This window comes from Mus caroli, chromosome 3 (assembly GCF_900094665.2).
Source record: "Mus caroli chromosome 3, CAROLI_EIJ_v1.1, whole genome shotgun sequence".
NCBI classification, from domain to species: Eukaryota; Metazoa; Chordata; class Mammalia; order Rodentia; family Muridae; genus Mus; species Mus caroli.
In genome coordinates this window covers 94,591,375-94,611,502 of record NC_034572.1, presented here as the reverse complement: position 1 = coordinate 94,611,502, position 20,128 = coordinate 94,591,375, and the positions used below count along the sequence as shown (strand labels likewise).

At 48.1% G+C, this 20,128-nt stretch overlaps 1 protein-coding gene across 1 annotated transcript; it reads left to right on the top strand.

Moving 5' to 3' along the window:
• The first annotated feature begins 1,692 nt into the window (after window positions 1-1,692).
• Window positions 1,693-19,324, top strand: Tent5c (terminal nucleotidyltransferase 5C). Its single transcript, XM_021158689.1, has 2 exons — window positions 1,693-1,859; window positions 17,404-19,324. Exon 2 carries the CDS (start codon window positions 17,431-17,433, stop codon window positions 18,604-18,606), a length of 1,176 nt encoding a protein of 391 aa, XP_021014348.1. The 5' UTR covers window positions 1,693-1,859; window positions 17,404-17,430; the 3' UTR covers window positions 18,607-19,324.
• The last annotated feature ends 804 nt before the right edge of the window (window positions 19,325-20,128 follow it).

The window sequence follows — 20,128 nt, the reverse complement described above, 5'->3', positions numbered from 1 at the left end:
CTCATGGATAGAAAAATGTTCACCCTCTGTTTCCCCATGAATAGTTCAAATACCGGCATATGAAGACTGAGTTCTTAATATTGGTAACCATGTAATCTATTGAGTGACAGGGGCCACGGCTAAGCTGGAAATGTTCTGGGTGACAGCTCTGTGGGTACACACACCCATCATTTTGCACACAATAAAAGACACTGTGAGATCAGAAAGGGCTCACATTATCAACAAGAAAGCTGGCCATATATCCTGAATTTGTGTTCAAGAACATGTAAGTTCTCATACTGATGTCTTACAGTTTTAGTTTTGGGAATTCGCCTCCCCTACCAGAGAAAGCATGTGCATGTATGAGAACTCTTCATAGCCTAGCAGACACTGCCGGGTACTCACGCTCCACAGAGGTGGAGAGGGCAGAGGAGAGCACCGATTCAGGAAGCCATCTAGGCCCCAGTACCCAGGAGAGGGTCAAACGAAACTCAACAAGTGTTTATTAACGACTGCTTTCTGATTTATTTAGTACCTGGCATGAACTTTTTACCAAGCAGTGCATGATTAATAGCTATTTCTATAATATTGATCTCACAGTTATCCCGTCCTTCCTCCCATACTACAGATGGGAAAGTTTTTTTGGAGGATAGGTCAAGACAGTCAGTAAAGATGGGCGTGGTAGACCACGCCTATAATCCCAGCAGTTGGGAGATGCACAGAGGAGGATCAGTTAAAGGTGAGCCAAGGCTACTTAAGAGGCCTGTCTGGGGTTCAGGAGGCATTGTCTTAAAATAAAGACCAAACCACAATAGCTTCTTGCAAGGCTTTCCGGATAGTTAAGTGGTGAAGGAGAGTTCCACTCATCAGCCTTAATTCTGAAGCGGAGCCATCAACTATGTGCAAGGAAATTAAGGGCAGTGTAAGTGTGTGTGTCCCGCACCTGCGAGCAGTAACAAGCGTGTGTGTGTGTGTGTGTGTGTGTGTGTGTGTGTGTGTGTGTGTGTGTGTGTGTGTGTGTGTGTGTCCCACACCTGCGAGCAGTAACAAGCAGCAAAGACCAGCGCTGCTCTCTGGAGGGCTGAGTAGCTGTGCTTAAGGCTTTGGCGATGGCTTCCCGGGTTAGCCAATTGCACACAGGTGGTCCACGCGGCCACAGCTGCTTCCTTCCCCCCAGGACCACGACCTCACCTCCAGCCAATTTGCTCGAGGAATCAGAAAGATTTCCAGGGCCCACCTAAGAGTTTTCCGACTTCACAAACACCGCGCGAGGCAGGCGTGGGCTTCCACTCCCGGCTCCCGGAAACCGGAGAGCACTGGGGCGAGGAGCGCCTAAAAGTTTGAAAGAAGACGCGCCCGCCAGGGAACAAGCGGGGTAGAGGGGAAGACAGTCTAGGCAAGGGAAAGCTAAAGAAGACAGCGGAGAGGAGCGGAGAAGACAGAGGGAAATTGTGCCCTCAACCCCAAAGTTTGTTCGCCGCCCACAAAGCGCCTCTCTATTGCGCCTGCGCAACGCTGCCTCCTGGTCACCCCGCCCCTTTGCGCCGCCGGAGGTTTACTCGTCTCTCGGCAACCATTGACCCGAGGAGCCAATCAGAGGGCGGCGTTCGTCCGGCCCCCCGCCGTCAGCGCGGGGCGCAAGGATCCCGCGGGGCCCTGGCCGGCGCGCCCCGCCCTGGCTCCCCCGGGAGGCCGGCCGCGGGGCGGGGGCAGGGGCGGGGAGGCGCGGGGGAGTGGTCAGGCCGGTTAAGATCGGAGGGGGCGGCGGCCGGACCGCTCACTCGCCGCAGCTGTCTAGGGGCCGCAGTCTCCGCTCCGCTCCTGCTGGGGGCTGTCCACGCCAACCACCTGCCTCAGTCACCTCCTCTTCCAACGCCCAGGTGAGTCCACACTCCCCTCCTCCGCAGTGGGAGGATGCTGCTGCGGCCCTCCGGGGGGGGGGGGGGAGCCGCGCATTCCCGCTTAGTGTCAGTCCCGGCAGAGCCTGGTGGGATGCCCCGGGGATGGAGGAGAGATGCCAGCAGGTGTCAGGACCGGCCCGGCTCCCGCGTCCCTCACGCAAACTTTCCTCTGTGAAGGAGCGCAAACTTTTCGGAGACTGTGACCGGGCTTTGGGAAACTTGGGCGAGTTCCTGCTGGCCCCGCAGCCGGAGTGTAGGGGGCTCTTTCCCTGCACCTAGTCGGTGCTCCGGCTCTGAGCTGCGCCCCTGTGGTGCGCACACCGAGCCCGGAACCCGGGCGATTTTGAACCCCGCGGTTTTGGTGGCGCAGATGAAGACGCAGCGGTCGGGGCTAACGCCTGGCCGGCGAGGGGAGGGCAGTTTCCTGGGCTCGGTGCCCGGGATGGCGGCTGAGATCCTTCTCCCTTTGGGACTGTGGACACCGAGCGCGGCCAAATGATCGAAGCTGCGCGTCTCTCGGAAACTTCTCGAGAATTCAGCGGCTGTGAAACCTGGTTCCTCCCCTTTGGGGATCGAAAGTCGCTTACTGCGTAGGCTGAAAGCCATGTAGTCAGTCAGTTGACTCTGATAGCGGTGCTGTCGGTGGCTTAGAGGCGCCGCTCCCGGATCGTCCGGTCAGGAACTTCTTTATCGCAGTTTGCGAGGAGGGTGAGAGGCTTCTCCATAGGAAGAAGTTGAGGAACCTGCAGTACCAGCTGGTAGCCTTTATACCTAGCGCGGGCAGACTGGAGGGCAGGAGACCGCAAAGTCCTGGATGGCTGGTGAGGAAATGCCTTGTTGGAGTTTCAAGAATGCAAAACTTCCACCGGCATCGATTGTCATCCCTAGGTGGTCTAGGCCTCTTTTCTCTCCTCTCAACCTTTAATGTGGAGAGCCCGGACCCAAGTCTTAAGCTCCTCCCTCAATTGAGGATAAAGTGCTTACAATGAAAGATTTAATAGACTTACTGATTTATTAAGAATAGCTGTGTATGTAATAGTTTGAATTATGACGAGTTTGGTGTTCTGGAAGTAAAGTTAAGATGGTCAAATCCTCCTAAACTAGGCCCCCAGCTGCCCCCGCTACTCTGGGAAGGAGGTGGCCATTGCTGGCTGCAACAACTTCCACTGTAATTTGCTTGGCAAGGCAGCGAGGGAGCCAGAAAGCTAGTCAGGCAGCCAACAGGGTGGTAGGAAGGCTTACCAAGAATTCTATCTTGCTGGAAGTCACCGGAGGTGTGATTGTTTTTCCACATCTTATCCCGCAGTCGAAGGGTGTGGGGTGAGGAGTAACGAAGAGCCACTTTTGTCTCCCAGCTGCTACAGCTGAACCACCAGTAGTCCTGTCCTCTGCTGGCCTTGTTTGTGGGGATGGAGGGCTTAGTATCTTAGTATCCGGATCGGACAGCTGAAACCTTCTCTCTGAAGAGACACTTTGGTTTAAGAAACTTTTAGATGGCGAGCGAGTTCGATGTGTGGAATAATTGTCCCAGTATATACACAGGATGTTGCTTACTATAGTTAAAATTGTGGGGGTTGTTGAGCGATCTCTAGACTGTTACTAAAAGAAAGGTCCCGAAGTTTTGAGTAACTTTAGTGTGTGCACTGAGAACCAGCAGTCACACTCTTTAGTCTGAGTTTCTCCCATAATACCTACCTTGTATCTAGAGATTAAGTTTGTGAACTCACAAGGGAGGACTTGGCCCCTGGCCTGTTGCTCTGAGTGTGAGTGGAGTGCCAAGGGCTTACTCTCCAGCTTTTCTAGCTCTGCTGCAAGTATAGTTACCAAGCTTTCTGCAGGACTTCCAGCCTCTGCCCTCCCATCACCAACCCCAGTGGGGATGCATCCCCCAGTGTCCAAGGGCAGGCAGATTGCATTGCCCATGGGAAAGTCCAGGAACCACTCAGCAATGAAAGCAATTTAAAAGGGGACTGTTGAGCCCTGTTGTACTGTTAGTTAGGCTCAGCTGCAACAGAACTGGAAAGCTGCATTGAATGTTTCCTTCCTCCCTCCCTCCTGTCCTCCCTTCCCAGCTTCATCTACTAAGTAGTACCCTGTCTTCATCTCTCTTCTATGCTATGCTGTCGTAGAATCAGCCATGGAAGAAGGACAGCCTATATTACTAAGAAAAGCTGTAGAAGCAAAGATGGGCTAAGAGTTAAGATGATGGTTAGGGGGTTCTTATCTCTTTCCTGACATCCTGGACACTCTCTCCTCTCTCCTCTATCTCTCTCTGAATGTTTGGAGATTAATAGGGAGTGAGTCAGAATCTGAGGTGTTTCTTGGTTTAAAACTAGTCTGTTGGTTTTTTTCTCATTATTGAGGTAACAGGCCAATATGGGGAGATACCTTCTACAATCTCACTGTTTTGACTGTAGCTGTTGAAATAGTATTATGATGGCACCAGCTTTTCCATATTTGAAGGAGTGCTTGTGAGCTTAAAGCTACTTGAGAAAAGCTGACCTTCTAATTTCTTGAACCTGAGGTTTCTCCCGCTTTGTAACCTTTTGACTGGATGCGTTCATTGAAAGGGAGTTTTGGCTTAGAGTTCAGAAGGTTTATAGACAACATCTTTACATAACTCAGCTTTGTAAGGGAGTCTTCTGAAGTGTTTCAAATTAATATTCTGTACAGCTGGGCCCTGGGAGCTTGTTCTTGAAGTGTTTGCAGAGCGTTTTGAAACAACAGGGGGAAAAAGCCCTTCCTATGAAGAAGTAATTACTGACACGAAGTAGCTCTGTGTTCTGTGGTTTCAGAGCATTTTCCACTGTGGGTCCTTACACTGTGTGGTCCCTTTTTCTTGGATAATGGTGTTTGGGTCAGAAGGTGCTTCCTAAGTGGTGTGTGCCAGGTGCCAGGCAGGCAGGCCAAGGGAATGATATGTGAAAGGCCTGTGGAAGAGCTTTAGAGGTGAGCTGAGCTGGCCTGGCTTTCTGACATACTTGAAGAACTTGTTTTTCTCTCAGTTGTCCTTGCACGTGGACCCCAGAAAAGTGTGGGTTTGTGGTCACTGCAAAGTCCTCACCCCTGCCTAGAAAGTGCATGCATGGCCTTGTGTGCAGACATGCGTCTGTCATGTGAATATGCACTCTCTCTGCTGGGTGCTGCCTGCTGTTCTTTGCAGAGGCAGAAGCATGCTTGAAGTGGCTATCCTGCTGGATTAAGGGACCAGATGGAGCTTGCTTTCTGTGTCAGGAGCGCCTGGTTCACAAGGCTGGATGGTTTCTTGATCTTTTTAGTGAAACCTCTGTAGGCTTGGAGCAGAGGAAAGGTGCCTGCATTGATCAACAGCTGAAACTTCTAAGGCTGGCCGGCTTCTAGCCCCACCCCTGAGCACCTCAGCCCTCCCTGTCCTCCCAGCCCTAGCTCACTCTCTCTTGCTCAGCCTTTCTCGTGCTCTCTCTCTCTCTCCCCTGTGTTCACTCAGCTGCTTGCTCTGCTGACTCTTTCGTTTTGACTTTTTTTGTTTCTCACTGTCCTCGCTGACCTGGTTTAGAGGGGACTGTGGACAGGAGCTAGATGAGAGCATCAGCCCGCCTCCCTGGCTCTGGCCAGTGCTCAGTCCTGTGTGCCTGGAGCACTCAGCGCCTAGGATCTGCCCATCCCTGAGGACTCTAACCCTAACCCTAAACCTAACCCTAACCCTACCTTCCTCCAAGATTGTTATTTCCTGATGCTTTTCTTGCTGTCCCATGGGCAGGTCTTCTTTAGCTGGCCTCCTTTGCTGTGCAAATTACAGACTTAGATATTTGGATAGAAAAAAAAACAAAAAACAAAACCCCAAACAAACAAAAAAACAACTGAACACAGTCCATTCCCCTCTGATCTCTGTGCAGGCTCTGATGGATCTCTCCTCTGAGAGGACTGCTTCACCATTCACCATACATCTCTCTACTCCAGTATGTTATAGGGGTTTTTTTTTTTTTGCACATTTTCTAGTTTTTATTTTAATTTAAAAATTTTAATATTGAACGGAAGGGCGTTGTTGTTGTTTAGCCATCCCCCATTGCCTCCTCGTCCGGCCCCATCACAAAAACTGAAGAAAGTTATCCAGGGATTATGAACCATCCCCTCATTCCACCCAGGATCCCTTAGCTTCCATACTTGGCCTTACAGGATGAGACCAGGCACCTTCTATGTGGCCTGTCTGTCTGTCTCTGACACCCCTCCTCCCCCATGCACTGTGGTGACCCCTGCCCCTGTTTGTCATAGTTAGACATAGTCAGGCATCAGGACTCAGCAGCTGTCTGAGGCTCCAGTGCTAGCATGTGGACTATGGGGATATAGAGGAAAGAGTAGGGTTAAGAAGACACACGGTGTTTGCTCTGGCTTGTTCCTCTAGAAGCCGGCACCGCCACTGCTGCTGTGCCCCATTCCAGACTGTTGTAGACTTTGTGCTTTCTCCCTTGCCTCTTGTAGGCTGCCCCTCACTGGGGGGCGCCTGGGCACTGATCCAGACAGACCCCTGACCACTTCAGGCTTTCATTTCTTTATTGTTAACTATGTAGCAGACAGAGTCAGTGCTGTCCCAGAAACATATGGGACCAAAAACCTGGTAAAGTTCATTTAAACAATAAATCGATTTGTCTGCTTAACTATTTTAATAATCTGTGCAAAAACACGTAAAGGAGATATTTTCTTTCCTTCCTTTATATCAAGTCCTTGGAATCTATGCTATATTTTGTATACACTATGCACTTTCGAGAGCTTGTGGCTACTGTATTGGGTGGTGTGAGTCTGGCCCATGTGAACACGGTGTTTTACTCTCAAATCCTGGTTCTCTGCATGTGAGAAGCAATAGTAAGCTATGCAGAGTTACTGGAGAATGTATATAGGCTGTATGCTCTGTGTGGGCAGGGATCTCTGTCTCCTGCCTTCAGGTCCCAGAATCCTAGGAGAGAGCTTACAACACAGTAGGCACTTGGGTAGCTGAGGAAATGTGAGACGTGGCTCAGTCCCCACGCTGGCTTATTGATGAGCACCCATCCTGCGAGGCAGATTGGACTCCTCAAAAATAAAAAAATAGCCGGGCGTGGTGGCGCACCCCTTTAATCCCAGCACTCGGGAGGCAGAGGCAGGAGGATTTCTGAGTTTGAGGCCAGCCTGGTCTACAAAGTGAGTTCCAGGACAGCCAGGGCTATACAGAGAAACCCTGTCTCGAAAAACCAAGAAACAAAGCAAAACAAAACAAAACACCAAAATAAAATAAAATAAAACCAAAAAAAAAAAAAAACCAACCAACCACACAAAAAAAACCCAGGTTGTTTGCTTCTCCATTTCTTGCTCCTGTTTTAGTAGTTTTTTTTTTTTTTTTTTCTTAGAGAATAGCTGGAAGAAATGTAGATGAAATCTGAGATTGATTGGCAGGGGACCAGGGCTGATTTTTATTAACAGTTAAAATTTGCCAACCATTTGTCATTAGTTAGAACTTACCAACAATTAAAAATTCAAACAAACATGCAAGAGGAGTGAGCTGTCAAGGTGAAGATGTCTGGGATCTCTAGTGACAGACATTCTGTGGGCAGTCATGCTGGTGAGCTAGAGTCGTGGCTCATGCGGCTCGACGCTGATAGAGCATCACCTTTCAGGAAGTTGCTGCCTGTGTAAGTATTGTGCTGTGGATTTATTTCTCCATGCAGGGTTATGCCCCCCCGCCCTTGATGTATTTAAGATTAACACGTTTCTCTCTGCCCTCTCCTATGCTCAGAGGTCCGTCACCTGCTACCTTAATACCCCTACCCTGAGTGGACAACCTGTGGTTCCCAACAGCCCTGAAACGGAGGCCAGCTTGCACATAGACATTTATGAATGGGGTGTGTATACATGTTTTACCCTGATAAGTGCTGCATCTGAGAGCTAAGTCTTACTGGTCCCTTTCCTGATAAGACCCAGGGATGCAGCTAGTGACTAGGCAGAAGAGCTTGTAGCCACTTTTAACTAACTCAAGTTTTTGTTTTACTTAGCTGAAGGCTTTTCTAGGCTCTCCGCTGGAGAGTTGGATGGTGATCCAGCCTTTGAAATAAACCTGAGGCGTGTGGCCCGGTCCTCCTCTACAGAGTCCACCTCTAAAACAAAAATGGGCTGGCTCTGTCTGGGAAGCCCTTTGTGTGAGTTCATACCAGTAGTGTCTGATTTAGAAATGCGTGGTGCAGCAGCCAATTCATTTCTAGTTCAGTTTGAGCAGTCAAGGCTTCCTGTTGACACCTTGGGGGAAAAACTCAGGGGCTTTCTGCCTAGCTGCCGACCCATGGTGTCTGCATTCTGACAGTGTTAATACTCACATTTGCAGTGACTTCAGGGTGTTCTCTTGAGCATTTGCACTTCTGAGCCATGCCTATTGGACCCACCCCGGTGTTTTGATTCTGTTCTGTGCCTTCGAAGCCCCAGCATGACTCCTTCTAGTCTTATCTCCCCACCCACACTTGCTTAGGCATCCTATTTTGAAAGGTGGAAAACAGCTTTCCCTTTGGAGTCATGTTCAGGTAGTGTCTGGACGGGGCACAGTTACTGATAACTAACTGGGTATTGGCTTCAGTAGAGGGGTGAGGATCTTGGTGGACAGCAGGGCAGCCCCCTCCCTTTCTGTGCCTCAGGGACTCTGCGGTGGGAAGCTGACCAACCTTTTTGCCTTTGGTAAACATGCGTGTGAAATGGCTACTGATAATCCTGAGAAAATAGACTGAGGGCTCCGGCTGAATGTGAAGGAGCCTGAAAGTGAGAAAAAGACATCTGTGAGGGCTGGTATCTCGCTAATGTAGACATGTTTTCTCTGGACATGGTTTTCTGGCCAGGGACAGCTATCATGAGGTGGGTTAGAATGGATGGTGGGCATTTGGGTGGGTTAATTGTTAATAGGACTGTGTGAGAAATACCTGACAAAGGGTGTGTTTCGGCTCACAGCTTTAAGGTGCACGAGCATGGCAGGGTGGGGTGGGGGTAATAACAGTCAGAGAGCGAGTTCTACTTAGACATCAGGAAGATATGAATCCTGGTTCTCCGCTTGCTTTCTTCTTATTCAGTCCCAGATTCAACCTGCTGGGAACTGCTGCAAACTTTCGGGGTGGGTCTTTTCCCACCTCAGTGAAACCTCTCTGGAAGGCTCTCTCAGACACCTCAGACATAATCAGAGATTTGTTACACAGATGATTCTGCATCCATGAGCTTGATAATGCAGAGTAAACATCACTATTGGGAGAAAATTGTGTAGAATACACTTTATTGCCCTTAAAAAGTAAGGCATCTGACCCTGCTGAGCTTTCTCCTCTGGATTCGTCTGTATACTCGAAACACACATATGAGTGTCTCTCTTGGCTGTACTTTCTAAATGCGTTTGGGGGCCTCCAGAATGTAACTCTTCAGTGGGAATCTAGGCTGTGGTGAGCGGCTGTAAGCCAACACACTAAAGGCTTCTCTGTTGCCCTAGGCCTTAGATAACTTCTGGCCTTTATGATTCCAGAAAAGCAGGGAGGGAGGGAGAGAGACAGACAGAGAGGACATCTCTTTAGAAGGCCAAATCTACTTCAACCCTGGCTTTGTTCTTCACTTTTTAGCTGCTGGCTTTAGATGTCACTCAAAGAACTTGGCTGAGGCCTGGGATGCCCCTCGGTAGCATGCACTGAACTTAGTAGACACAAACCCTTTATTTCATAAGTGCGCACACACATGTAGATGTGTAAATGCATGTGCGTGCACACTTGGGTTCTGGCTCTTTTCCCTCAGGTCAAAGACTCGTAAGTCCAAACAGTATGGATGTGTGGGAAGTGACTGATGTCTTATCTGCAGTTGGGTGGGCCTTTATGGTCTGACCTAGGTTATTTCTGTTTTCAGGTATGTCCCATGTAGCCCTTGGGGTGCTGGTAACTCTATAAATCTCCTTGGCCCCCTTTGCTCAGCAGCTCCTGCTCTCTTTGCCCTCTTGGCTGTAGAGCAGCTCTCTTTGTTCCTGTTGCTTTATCATGGACCAACACTCTTGATCCCCCAGTCACCAAATGACATCCTACTGGTTATTTATTCTGTAGGTGATGCCCACCCTCTGCTGACAAATCTGATCTGCCCTTACTGCATCCTCTCTGTGCCTTTCAGACCATCTGACTGGCTGGCTCCTTCCACTTCTGTCTTCTCTGTTCTTTTGAACCTGCTATCTCTAACATCAACCATCCCCACCCCCAACTTAGCCAGCATCTTAGAGCAGTCGCCTTCTCTGAAGCATTAACCCCTAATGTGCCCATACTTACTACTGCCATTCTGGCAGCTCCAGTGAGGTTGGATATATCCCAAAGTTGTCAAGACTATGTGGGGAGCAGTTTCTGTCCTGACAGCCATCAGGTACTTCATTTCTACATGTGTCTGCCCTGCCTTTAGCACCTTTTTGTGCTACCCTCCGATCAAAACACCTCTGTGCTTTTTTTCCTGTTCCTTCTACTTGGTGCCACCCTCCTCCCATGGCCACCGGAAGACCTAGTTCTTAAAGTTTTCTCCCACTCTGTAATATACCACAGCTACCCACCCGCTTACCCACCTGAAGAGATAAGAAACCTCTCCAATCCTATTCCTGCCATGGACCAGCAGTGAGTCCTTGGACAGTTTACAATGTACATATCTGCTTGGTTCTTCAGTGTCTGCCCCTGAAATAAGTGGAAATAGCATCTCCTTTATAGGGATTTCAAAGACTCCTAATTATTTATTTATTGTACAACATGCGTGTGACGGTCACAGGGCAACTTGTGAGAGTCGGTTCTCTTCTTCCTTCAGGTGGGTTCTGGATCATCTTGCTTGGTGGCGAGCACCTTTACTTGTGGAGGCATCTTGCCTGCCCTATACTGCTTATGTAGAAACCAGACCGGTCAGATGTAGGTAGAGCCCTTGACATCATGGTCTTGTTGACTGACTGTGATGTGGCAAGTTTTCCTGGGGCTGAGCATCCAGGTGCATTTCTTGTTCTCTGGCCACAGCTGTAGTGGCTTCTGTTATGCAAAGCACCCCCAGAGGACCATGCCTTGGTCAGTACCTGGCTGCAGAATGGGTAGAAGTTACCTTGTGGGAAACAATATGGGGCTGACTGGAGGGTGTTTGTTTTGAAACAGCAGGTGTGCAGCCCCTTCAAGAAGTAGGACTTCTCAGACACGCTGGCCTGTGAATAATTTCAGGGGTCTCTGAAAGCTACCACTAAGCCACATTGGAGGATTTAGGGTCTAAATCCTTTGGTTCTAGAGCAGGCAGTAGAATGTGATCCACTCAAACAGGAGGCAGTAGGTGGGAGAGGAGCCATGGTCAGAGCCAGCAGAAGGCAGCTTGCTTTTTTTTTTTTTTTTTTTTTGAACCAGTAACTTTTTGTTCTAGAAATCCTTGTCTGAGTAGCAATAAGAAGAGGTTATCTAGTGCACTCGTGGGCTTTGACCTCTGTTCCCTGTTGTCCCCTAACCTCCTGCCCTCCAGGGCCCCTTGGACCTGAGGGAGGAGCCAACAGTTCCAAGAACTAGGACCTTGGCTCCAGGGACAAGGTCCTGTGCTCATTATGAGCCATCCTGTTTAAATTGGGGATGGGGGAAGCTTGGCTTGTGAAGGTTACCTGGGAATTGATTGCAGCAGCGGCTTCTCTGTGTTATTTCCTTTGGTTTTACACACCATCTGCCCTGTACTTTATATAATGGATAAGGAATAAGCCTGACCTGTGGTTTCCCCTCTCGTGGGTCACCATGTTGAGAGGCAGCATGGTGTACAGTGAATTATTCTCAACCACTTTTTCTTCTGCTTAAATGTCCAGGGTTTTAAGTCTCTTTGCCCCTAGAGTCCTCTCGTACACAGGGGAGGAGAGAGAAGAGTTTGTGTGGAAGAGATACAGAAAGGATCCCGCCCCATGCTGGGGTGTCTTTGCTCTATGCCCATATGTCACCCAAGCCTCACGTCTGTGCCCAGACTTGGTCCTTGCCCATGGATGGCCCTTAGCCCAACCTGAAAAGCTTTAAGAAGAAGATGCACATTTATGAAAGAGATGCACAGTTTAAAAAGATTCAGGAGCAGTGAAAGGGAATTTCACCCCCCAGGGGACGTGGGGCAAGACTTCGGAGAGGGGATGGCCCTTCTCTTCATTCTTGTTTGTTTGTTTGTTTTTGTTTTTCGAGACAGGGTTTCTCTGTATAGCTCTGGCTGTCCTGGAACTCACTCTGTAGACCAGGCTGGCCTCAAACTCGCCTGCCTCTGCCTCCCAAGTGCTGGGATCAAAGGTGTGCGCCACCACGCCCGGCTCCTTCTCTTCATTCTTAAGCCTACAAGAGAGGCAGAAGAGAGGATTGCTCCGTTCCCTCTGGCGTGGATGGTAGGCTCCAGTAAGTGAACTTCAGCTCAAACCAGTGACCAGTTCCGGAACCACCTTTGCTGACTACGTCTGTGTAGAACCACAGTGGAGCTGTTCCTCAGACATTGCCTTGACCTCACTGGATGTCATGTTCATTTGTTTCCTTGCCACTGTTGTGTCAGTTCTGCTAAGGAGAATTTGCCTTGGTCCAGGGCCTTTCCTGGGCTGAGCATGTATGTTTCATGTGATTCTTTTGTGTGGAGGCCACATAGTGTTGACTTAAAGCAGTTAATTAAAATGGAAACTGTTGAACTAAGTGTGGTGTGTTATCTAAGCACCAAAGGCTGTAAGTAGCATTTATTCTTGTAAAACCAATGTTGAAGTTATTTTTAGGGATATACTTTTGATATTTAAAATCATTTGCATGTCAACGATAGTATCTTTATATATATTTAGAAATTTATTTTTAACTATGTGTGTATGTCTGTGTCTCTGTGTGGGTCTGTATACATGAGTATAGGAAGCCAGAAGAAGACATTAGATGCCCTGGAGTTTGATGTACAGTTGGTTATGAGTCACTCAACGTGGGTGCGCATATCTATACTCAGGTCTTCTGCGAGAGCACCACACACTCTTAACCACTAAGCCACCTCTCCAACAATACCATCCTTGCCCTGCCAATGATCTTATCAATTTTTATTTTTCTAATGAGCCCAGAATTTCATAGGTACGTTGCCTAAATTTATAAATGCATTTGGGCCAGCCCGGCTTTGTTCTACCTGAATTGTGGTAGAATGGGAGAATTAAAACCATCATCCTATGACTGTGCCACCAGCCCATGGCCCATAGCGTGCTTCTTATGGACTCCATTTCCCCTCAAAACCTACTCCACTCTCCGGATTTACGTCCAAAAAAATTGGTATAGAGGATGCCAGCATCAGAGTCTTGAATTTCTAAAAGTCTACTTACTGCCTTAAAAAAAAAGAATTCTTAAGATTGTAGCCAATAATCAGCAAGAGGGCATCCCACAGGAGGGAGGGCACCGAGAGGCAGCTTTGCTTGATCTGAGGTGAGAAGCAGCTGCCTTGGGAAACTGTAGGTAATGTGTTTTGATACCGAACGTTGTATAGTCGTGGTAAGATGAGCAGACCGGACATTTTGAGTTTTTCTTTTAACATAAGCAGTGGATGTCTTTTTATTCTTAAAGTATGTTAGGTAGAAACTTGATGAAAGGCTTTCCAGAGGGAAATCCTTCTCTCCCTGGCTTCCCCTACAGAGGTCAATGTTTAAAGGGGTAGGGAAAGCTTCCAGGTACATCTGATGTATTTGATAATTGGATGTGGGAATGAGGAAGGGAGGAACTGAGCAAGTTTAATCTAGGGACACATGAATAGAATTCTCTAAGGGAAAGATTTTAGAATGTGGGTCACGAAATTTTAAATTTCTATCAATGAATACATCCAAATCCAAAGGGCACAAAATGCATTTTCTTTTCCACATCCATCCCAGAATGAGGATGTTGCTTGGTTCAGACTGAGTTGTGTTTAGGCATAGAGTTTTGCATATGCCCAGTTTTACACAAGCAAGCATTTTCTATATCATAAACACAGAGCAGGCACTGCTATTTTGAACCACTGCATGCTTCTGGGCATGGCTGCATACGCGTGTTGGATTGTTTCTCCCTCTTCTGCTGATGTGACGTGCACTCCCAGCTTTATGACGATCTCTGTGCATCCTTGCAACTCTCTCTACAGGACATCAGAGGAGAGGGGGTAGAAGCAGAATAGATAACGGAAATTAACAGTTGAGACCCACATAGTTCTTTGAGGATCCCAGGGCTGTGCAGCAGAGGTGTCTGCTGTCCCACATGAGACTGAGCTTTGCCATCCATGGTGGTGGGTTATGAAGTAGCAATGAAAATAGTTTTATGGTTGGTGGGGGAGGGGTCATCACAATAAGAACTGTACTAAATAAAGAGTTACAGCATTAGGAAGGTTGAGAACCACTGAACTAGATCTTAGTCTTTAGTCAGTGAGCCAACCAACTAGATCTTAGTTTAGCAGGAGATGTGGAACCAGCTTTTAAATATATGTAAATTATCCAAATCCTCACCATCTCTTTTTATTTTTGGATTGGGGTTTTTTGTTTGCATCTTCATTTGTTTGAGTCAGGGTCTCTTTTTAGCCCAGGCTAGTCTCAAACTTCAATCCTCCTATCTCAGACTCTTTAAGTGATGTGATCCTAGGTATGACCTCTTTTACTGTTTTGAAATGCTTTCTTCTTCATAGTAAATCCTCATATGTATTGATTTACATATTTAAAAAATTCTGTTCCAACAATTTGTTCTTTTTGTGCTGATAGTAGAGTTTCTATCGTTATGGCTCTCTCTCCTCTCTTACAAGCTGGTTTAGCTCATTTCCATAGTTTTTAGAACATTTCTGGCTATTTCTGCCCCTTCATCCATTGTGAACCTTACAGGTACCCAGTCTAACACAGGTTTTAACTTTGAATCTGCTGACAATATGAAGCTGTGTAAAAGTGTTCTCACATGCACTTTTTACCCCAAAGGAAAGAGTTAATGGCTCCTGGATTCTCTGTGGTCCTAGAGAGCCCTTCTGTCCTGTTCTAGAACAGTCCTGACTTTAGCACCACATAGTTCTGTTTGGAGATTTTTTTCTTTTTTTCTTTTTAAATTTTTTTTATTAGACACTTTCTTTATTTACATTTCAAATGTTATTCCCTTTTCTAGTTTTCTCTCCGAAAATCCCCTATCCCCTCTCCCCTCCCCCTGCTCCCCAACCCACCCACTCCGGCTTCCTGGCCCTGGCATTCCCCTACACTGGGACATAGAATCTTCAAGATTTTCTTAAAAGTTGTTCCTTTCATCTCACTTGGTGACCACATTGTGACTTCTCAGACATGGCGTTAAACGCGTGAGCCTTGGAAGTGTAACAGGTGGCAGACAGCATAAAAGCCACTGTGCCAGTGTGCCAGCCTGAAAGCCACCTCACCAGACTGCAGGTGGTCTAGCTTCTAGCTGTGGCTCAAAACAAGGCTCAGACCACAATACCTTCCTGAAATCATTTGGATTTGCTCAAGCATAAGTCTCCTGTATACCACTCATAAAAAAAGGGCAGGGGCGGGGCGGGCGCTCCGGGAGGGAAGAGACAAAGAACCACCAAGTGTACAGTGAGCACAGAGAAAAGAGAACCCAGCTGTCCCAAATCTGGCTGGAAGGCAAATGCCAGCCCCAGTAGATGTTAGGTGTGCATCCAGGCTGCCCATCCATCACTGAGGCTAGCCATGCTAGGATGATCTAAATAGCTGCAGACGTTTGAAGCCTTTTTCATCTTTTCCTATAAGCAAGCAGAGGGGCACCCAGCCCCAGAGCCCACTAGAGCCTGCTTTGATCCTGGGTTAGGGTGGGTCATTTCCAGCTGAGCAGATCGGCAGTTCCTGAACTTGTGTGTTCCTGTGCTGGCTCAAGAGGCTCCTGCCAGCCCCAGATCGTTGCTACCTCCAGCCATGCACCTGCTTTCCTCTGCTCCAGTGTTACTGGAGCAGCTCGACTTGGCTTTGTAACTTTGTGTCCGCCTCTCCATAAGTGAACACTTCTTTGCTTTTCTTTTGGCCCCAACAGGGGGACAGCCTCTTTTTTTTTTTTTTTTTTTTTTTTTTTGTCTGTCTGTCCGTTGTATTCACCTCATTCCACCAGAGCTGTATAAACCATGTCTGGTATTGCCATCTATCTCTGTGATGGGAACCGTAAAAGCTCATCTCCATGTGATTACTGGGTACCCTGGCACTGTTACAGCCACAAATCCCTGGACTGAGGCGGGCTAGAAATCCATGGTGGAGCCCAAGGAGAATGCACTGATGTGCATTAAAAAGCAGCAGCGTCCACACAATGAGACCATGGCTGGCTGAATGCTGTCGGCACATAGCTTTGCAGGGTGGAAACCGGTCACGGTGAAATTGGAAGACTGCATGGAGACTTTGTTTCAGCTTTTATGTCTGTCTACATGACATTGAATCCACACAAGGCCACAAGCACTTTGGGTTTCTAAGAAACCGATGTCTGCTTTTATGTATTGGGATTTCCAGAGCTTTACCATTTTCATCTTTTTAAAAGTGAGATGTACTTCCCTGGCACTGGGTGAAAGTGTAGCTCAGTGTAGACAGTTTGCCAGCATGCTCTGTACCCAGGTTTCAGTCCCCAGTGTGCTACATGCATGTGCACACTCAATTATTTGGGAAACTTTGTGGTTCCATCATGTGAAGAAAGCGAAGTGCTTCCTTTCCTTCTGGTATTCTGTTTTAACTATATTCGTCTTAAGGAGCTTCAAGGAACTCTGAGGAAGGCCTTTGGAAGTTTGCATCCTTGCAGAAGGATGTTCTCACTGCAAAGGTGATCTAACTTCTGCCTGACCACCATCATGGTCTTACAAACAACTCCCTTCTGTCCCACGTGACATGGTATTTGTTGTAGGACAGACCATGGCCATATATGAAAAGGAAGTGGCTGTCTTCCAGAGCAGAGATGTGGCCTATGTGGGGAGCAAGTGGGTCAGTGGTGTGTATGTGTGTGTTTGTGTACATGCATGTGTGAATGTGTGTGTATGTGTGCATATGTGTGTGTGTGTTGGTGTGACAGAGTGTGTGTAAGTATGAGTGCATGTGTGCGTGTGTGTGTGTGTGTGTGTGTGAATGTGTGAATGTGTGTGTGTGTTGCACTGGTTATTGGGATTTAGGCCTCCACCCATTCAAGATCTAGTTAGGGAGCTAAAAGCAGAAGTAACTTGTATAGAACCAGGAGGAAATTAGTGAAACCTACAGGGTCTATTTCTCTCTGCGGTTAGAAGTCCTTCATTGTTGTTTAGATGACATGGTTAGTTTGCTATTCTTCATGTAAAGCAGTCCTGCCTTCTCCTCCCCCGCATAGGTCAAGCACACCAGCAGCAGCTAGAGCACCCACACAAAGCAAAGTAGTGCATTACCACCCTGCTGTAGAACGGAGCTTGTGCCTCGCTGGGTATTACTCTTGGTCAAAACTGTGTGGAGCAGCAGGCACTGCTGACTGCTGTTTCCAGGAAATTGTTCAGAGATGGGTCAGTGCCTCTGAACTGACTCATTCATTGGCTCTCCCAGCCCATGCGCATCCTAACTGGTTCCCTCCTTTTTACTTTTCAGCTTCCCCTGGCCAGAACATCCCCTAAGATGGCAGAGGAGGGCAGCAGTACCAAGGACTCTGAGTCCTTCAGCGTGCTCAACTGGGATCAGGTTAGCCGGCTGCATGAGGTACTGACTGAGGTTGTGCCCATCCACGGGCGAGGCAACTTTCCAACCTTGGAGATAACCCTGAAGGACATTGTCCAGACTGTCCGAGGCCGGCTGGAGGAGGCAGGCATCAATGTGCAGGATGTCCGGCTGAACGGCTCTGCAGCTGGCCACGTTTTGGTCAAAGACAATGGCTTGGGTTGCAAAGATCTGGATCTGATCTTTCACGTGGCTCTCCCCACAGAGGCAGAATTTCAGCTGGTGAGAGACGTGGTTCTGTGCTCCCTTCTGAACTTTCTGCCAGAGGGCGTGAATAAGCTCAAAATCAGTCCCGTCACCCTGAAGGAGGCGTACGTGCAGAAGCTGGTGAAGGTTTGCACAGACACAGACCGCTGGAGCCTGATTTCCCTCTCCAACAAGAACGGGAGAAACGTGGAGCTCAAGTTTGTCGACTCCATCCGGCGTCAGTTTGAGTTCAGCGTGGACTCTTTCCAGATCATCCTAGATTCTTTGCTCTTTTTCTATGACTGCTCCAGTAATCCCATCTCCGAGCATTTCCACCCCACAGTGANCGGGGAGAGTATGTACGGGGATTTTGAGGAAGCCTTTGACCATCTTCAGAACAGGCTGATCGCCACCAAGAACCCTGAAGAAATCCGTGGTGGGGGTCTCCTTAAGTACAGCAACCTTCTTGTGCGGGACTTCAGGCCTGCCGACCAGGAGGAGATCAAGACCCTGGAGCGTTACATGTGCTCCAGATTTTTCATCGACTTCCCCGACATCCTGGAACAGCAGAGGAAGCTGGAGACCTACCTTCAGAACCACTTCTCGGATGAGGAGAGAAGCAAGTACGACTACCTCATGATTCTCCGCAGGGTAGTGAACGAGAGCACCGTGTGCCTCATGGGGCACGAGCGCAGGCAGACCCTGAACCTCATCTCTCTCCTGGCCTTGCGTGTGCTGGCAGAACAAAACATCATCCCCAGTGCCACCAACGTCACCTGTTACTACCAGCCAGCTCCTTATGTCAGTGATGGCAACTTCAACAACTATTACATTGCGCACCCTCCAATTACCTACAGCCAGCCTTATCCTACATGGCTGCCCTGTAACTAACCTGAGGGTTTCCACAGTGGGAACTCGGTTAGGGCAGGGGCTCTCAGGTAGGAGAGCCTCTTTCTAGATGTAGGTGTTTGGCTTTCGAAGGGGAACTCAGCTCTGACTCTGTTTTTCTTTTTGTACCCATTGCAATAGGTCCACAGACTATCGTGAGCCAACCCTAAAAGGACCCATAGTTGAGTGCCACTCAGGGAGATGCAATAGGAGGCGTGACTTCTCACCATCTTTCTAAGATAGTCACTAACATGTCACTCCCCAGACATTAGCACATGGGATCTGAGCTCGGCACAGTCTCTGAGATTGGGGGAGTCGGACAGCGTATGAAAAGTGTTCCAGGCGCTCTCCTCAGCTGAGTCCTCGGTAGATTCTGCAGGCTCTCTCATTCAGGATTCTTAGCAGTCATGTGAGAGATGCACTGATAGTCTCTCACTGGGTCGCTTCTAGTCAGCTCCCCAAACTGATAAACCGTGAGGGTGCTCTTTGTGACTGAATTTTCACTCACGGGACTAAGTTGTGTCTGCCTAGTCCCCATCGGCAGAGCTGAGAATTTCATTCATCAATAAACCAAAGCCAATAGCTGGAGACTTGAGATCTGGTTGGAAGTGGTTTATGGTATATGCTGTGCTTTATCAAGGAATTATGAGATATTGTGGAGAAAAAAAATGACCTTTTTCTTGAAATGTAACTTGAAAACAAAATAAAATGTGGAACATAACGTTAAAGTAGAATTGTGGTGGAGGGGTGGTGATTGTCGATAGGAAACACGGATGTTTTGGGTTTTGTTTTGTTTCTTTAAGGAATTCTTACTGAATGACACATTCCCCCTGCCCCGACCCCTGTTGGCTCTCTGATGACTGACGCTTATTTGCTCTTCCTGTGTAAGGAGTGCATTGTGCCTGGGCGTCACTGTCATGACTGACATGACTGACAGGAGGTTCTTCCCACGTTTTAATTGGAAGCCCTTTATGCACATCACTCCCAGTATGAAAAAGGTGTTTTTTGCTGGAATCCACTGACCGCTCTCCACCAATCCCTTCAAAAATAGCCATTGCATTCCCCAGATAGTTTCCACAGCTGGGAAATTCAGGGATTTCAGGAGAAGAGAGTAGCCAGTGGAACCATTCTCGAATTCCACTTCCTCTCTCCAAGTTGCGGGGGAGTGGGGGTTTAGTGTCAGGTCTGGCCCTGTGCAGAGGGCCGAGTCAAGAGTGATTTTCCTTATTCTGTAGACTTAAGCATTACATTTCTATTCTGCACTTTGGAAGGAAAACAGTGTTAATTGCTGGCCCAAAGCAAGCAGTCCACAGAGAGGGATGTAGGCGACTGTGGCTTTACCTAGTGGGTTCAGAAAAGAGATTTCCCTTTTTTGAAATTTTCTGTGGGATATTTTAGAATGCATTGCTTTAGGATATCCAGGGGAGAGATGCTCGGCGTAGCCAGCCAGCAAGCTTGATTTCTGAAGTGACTCCATCACATCCACCATCTCAATTGCTACTTTGTTCAGTGACCGTAAAAATCC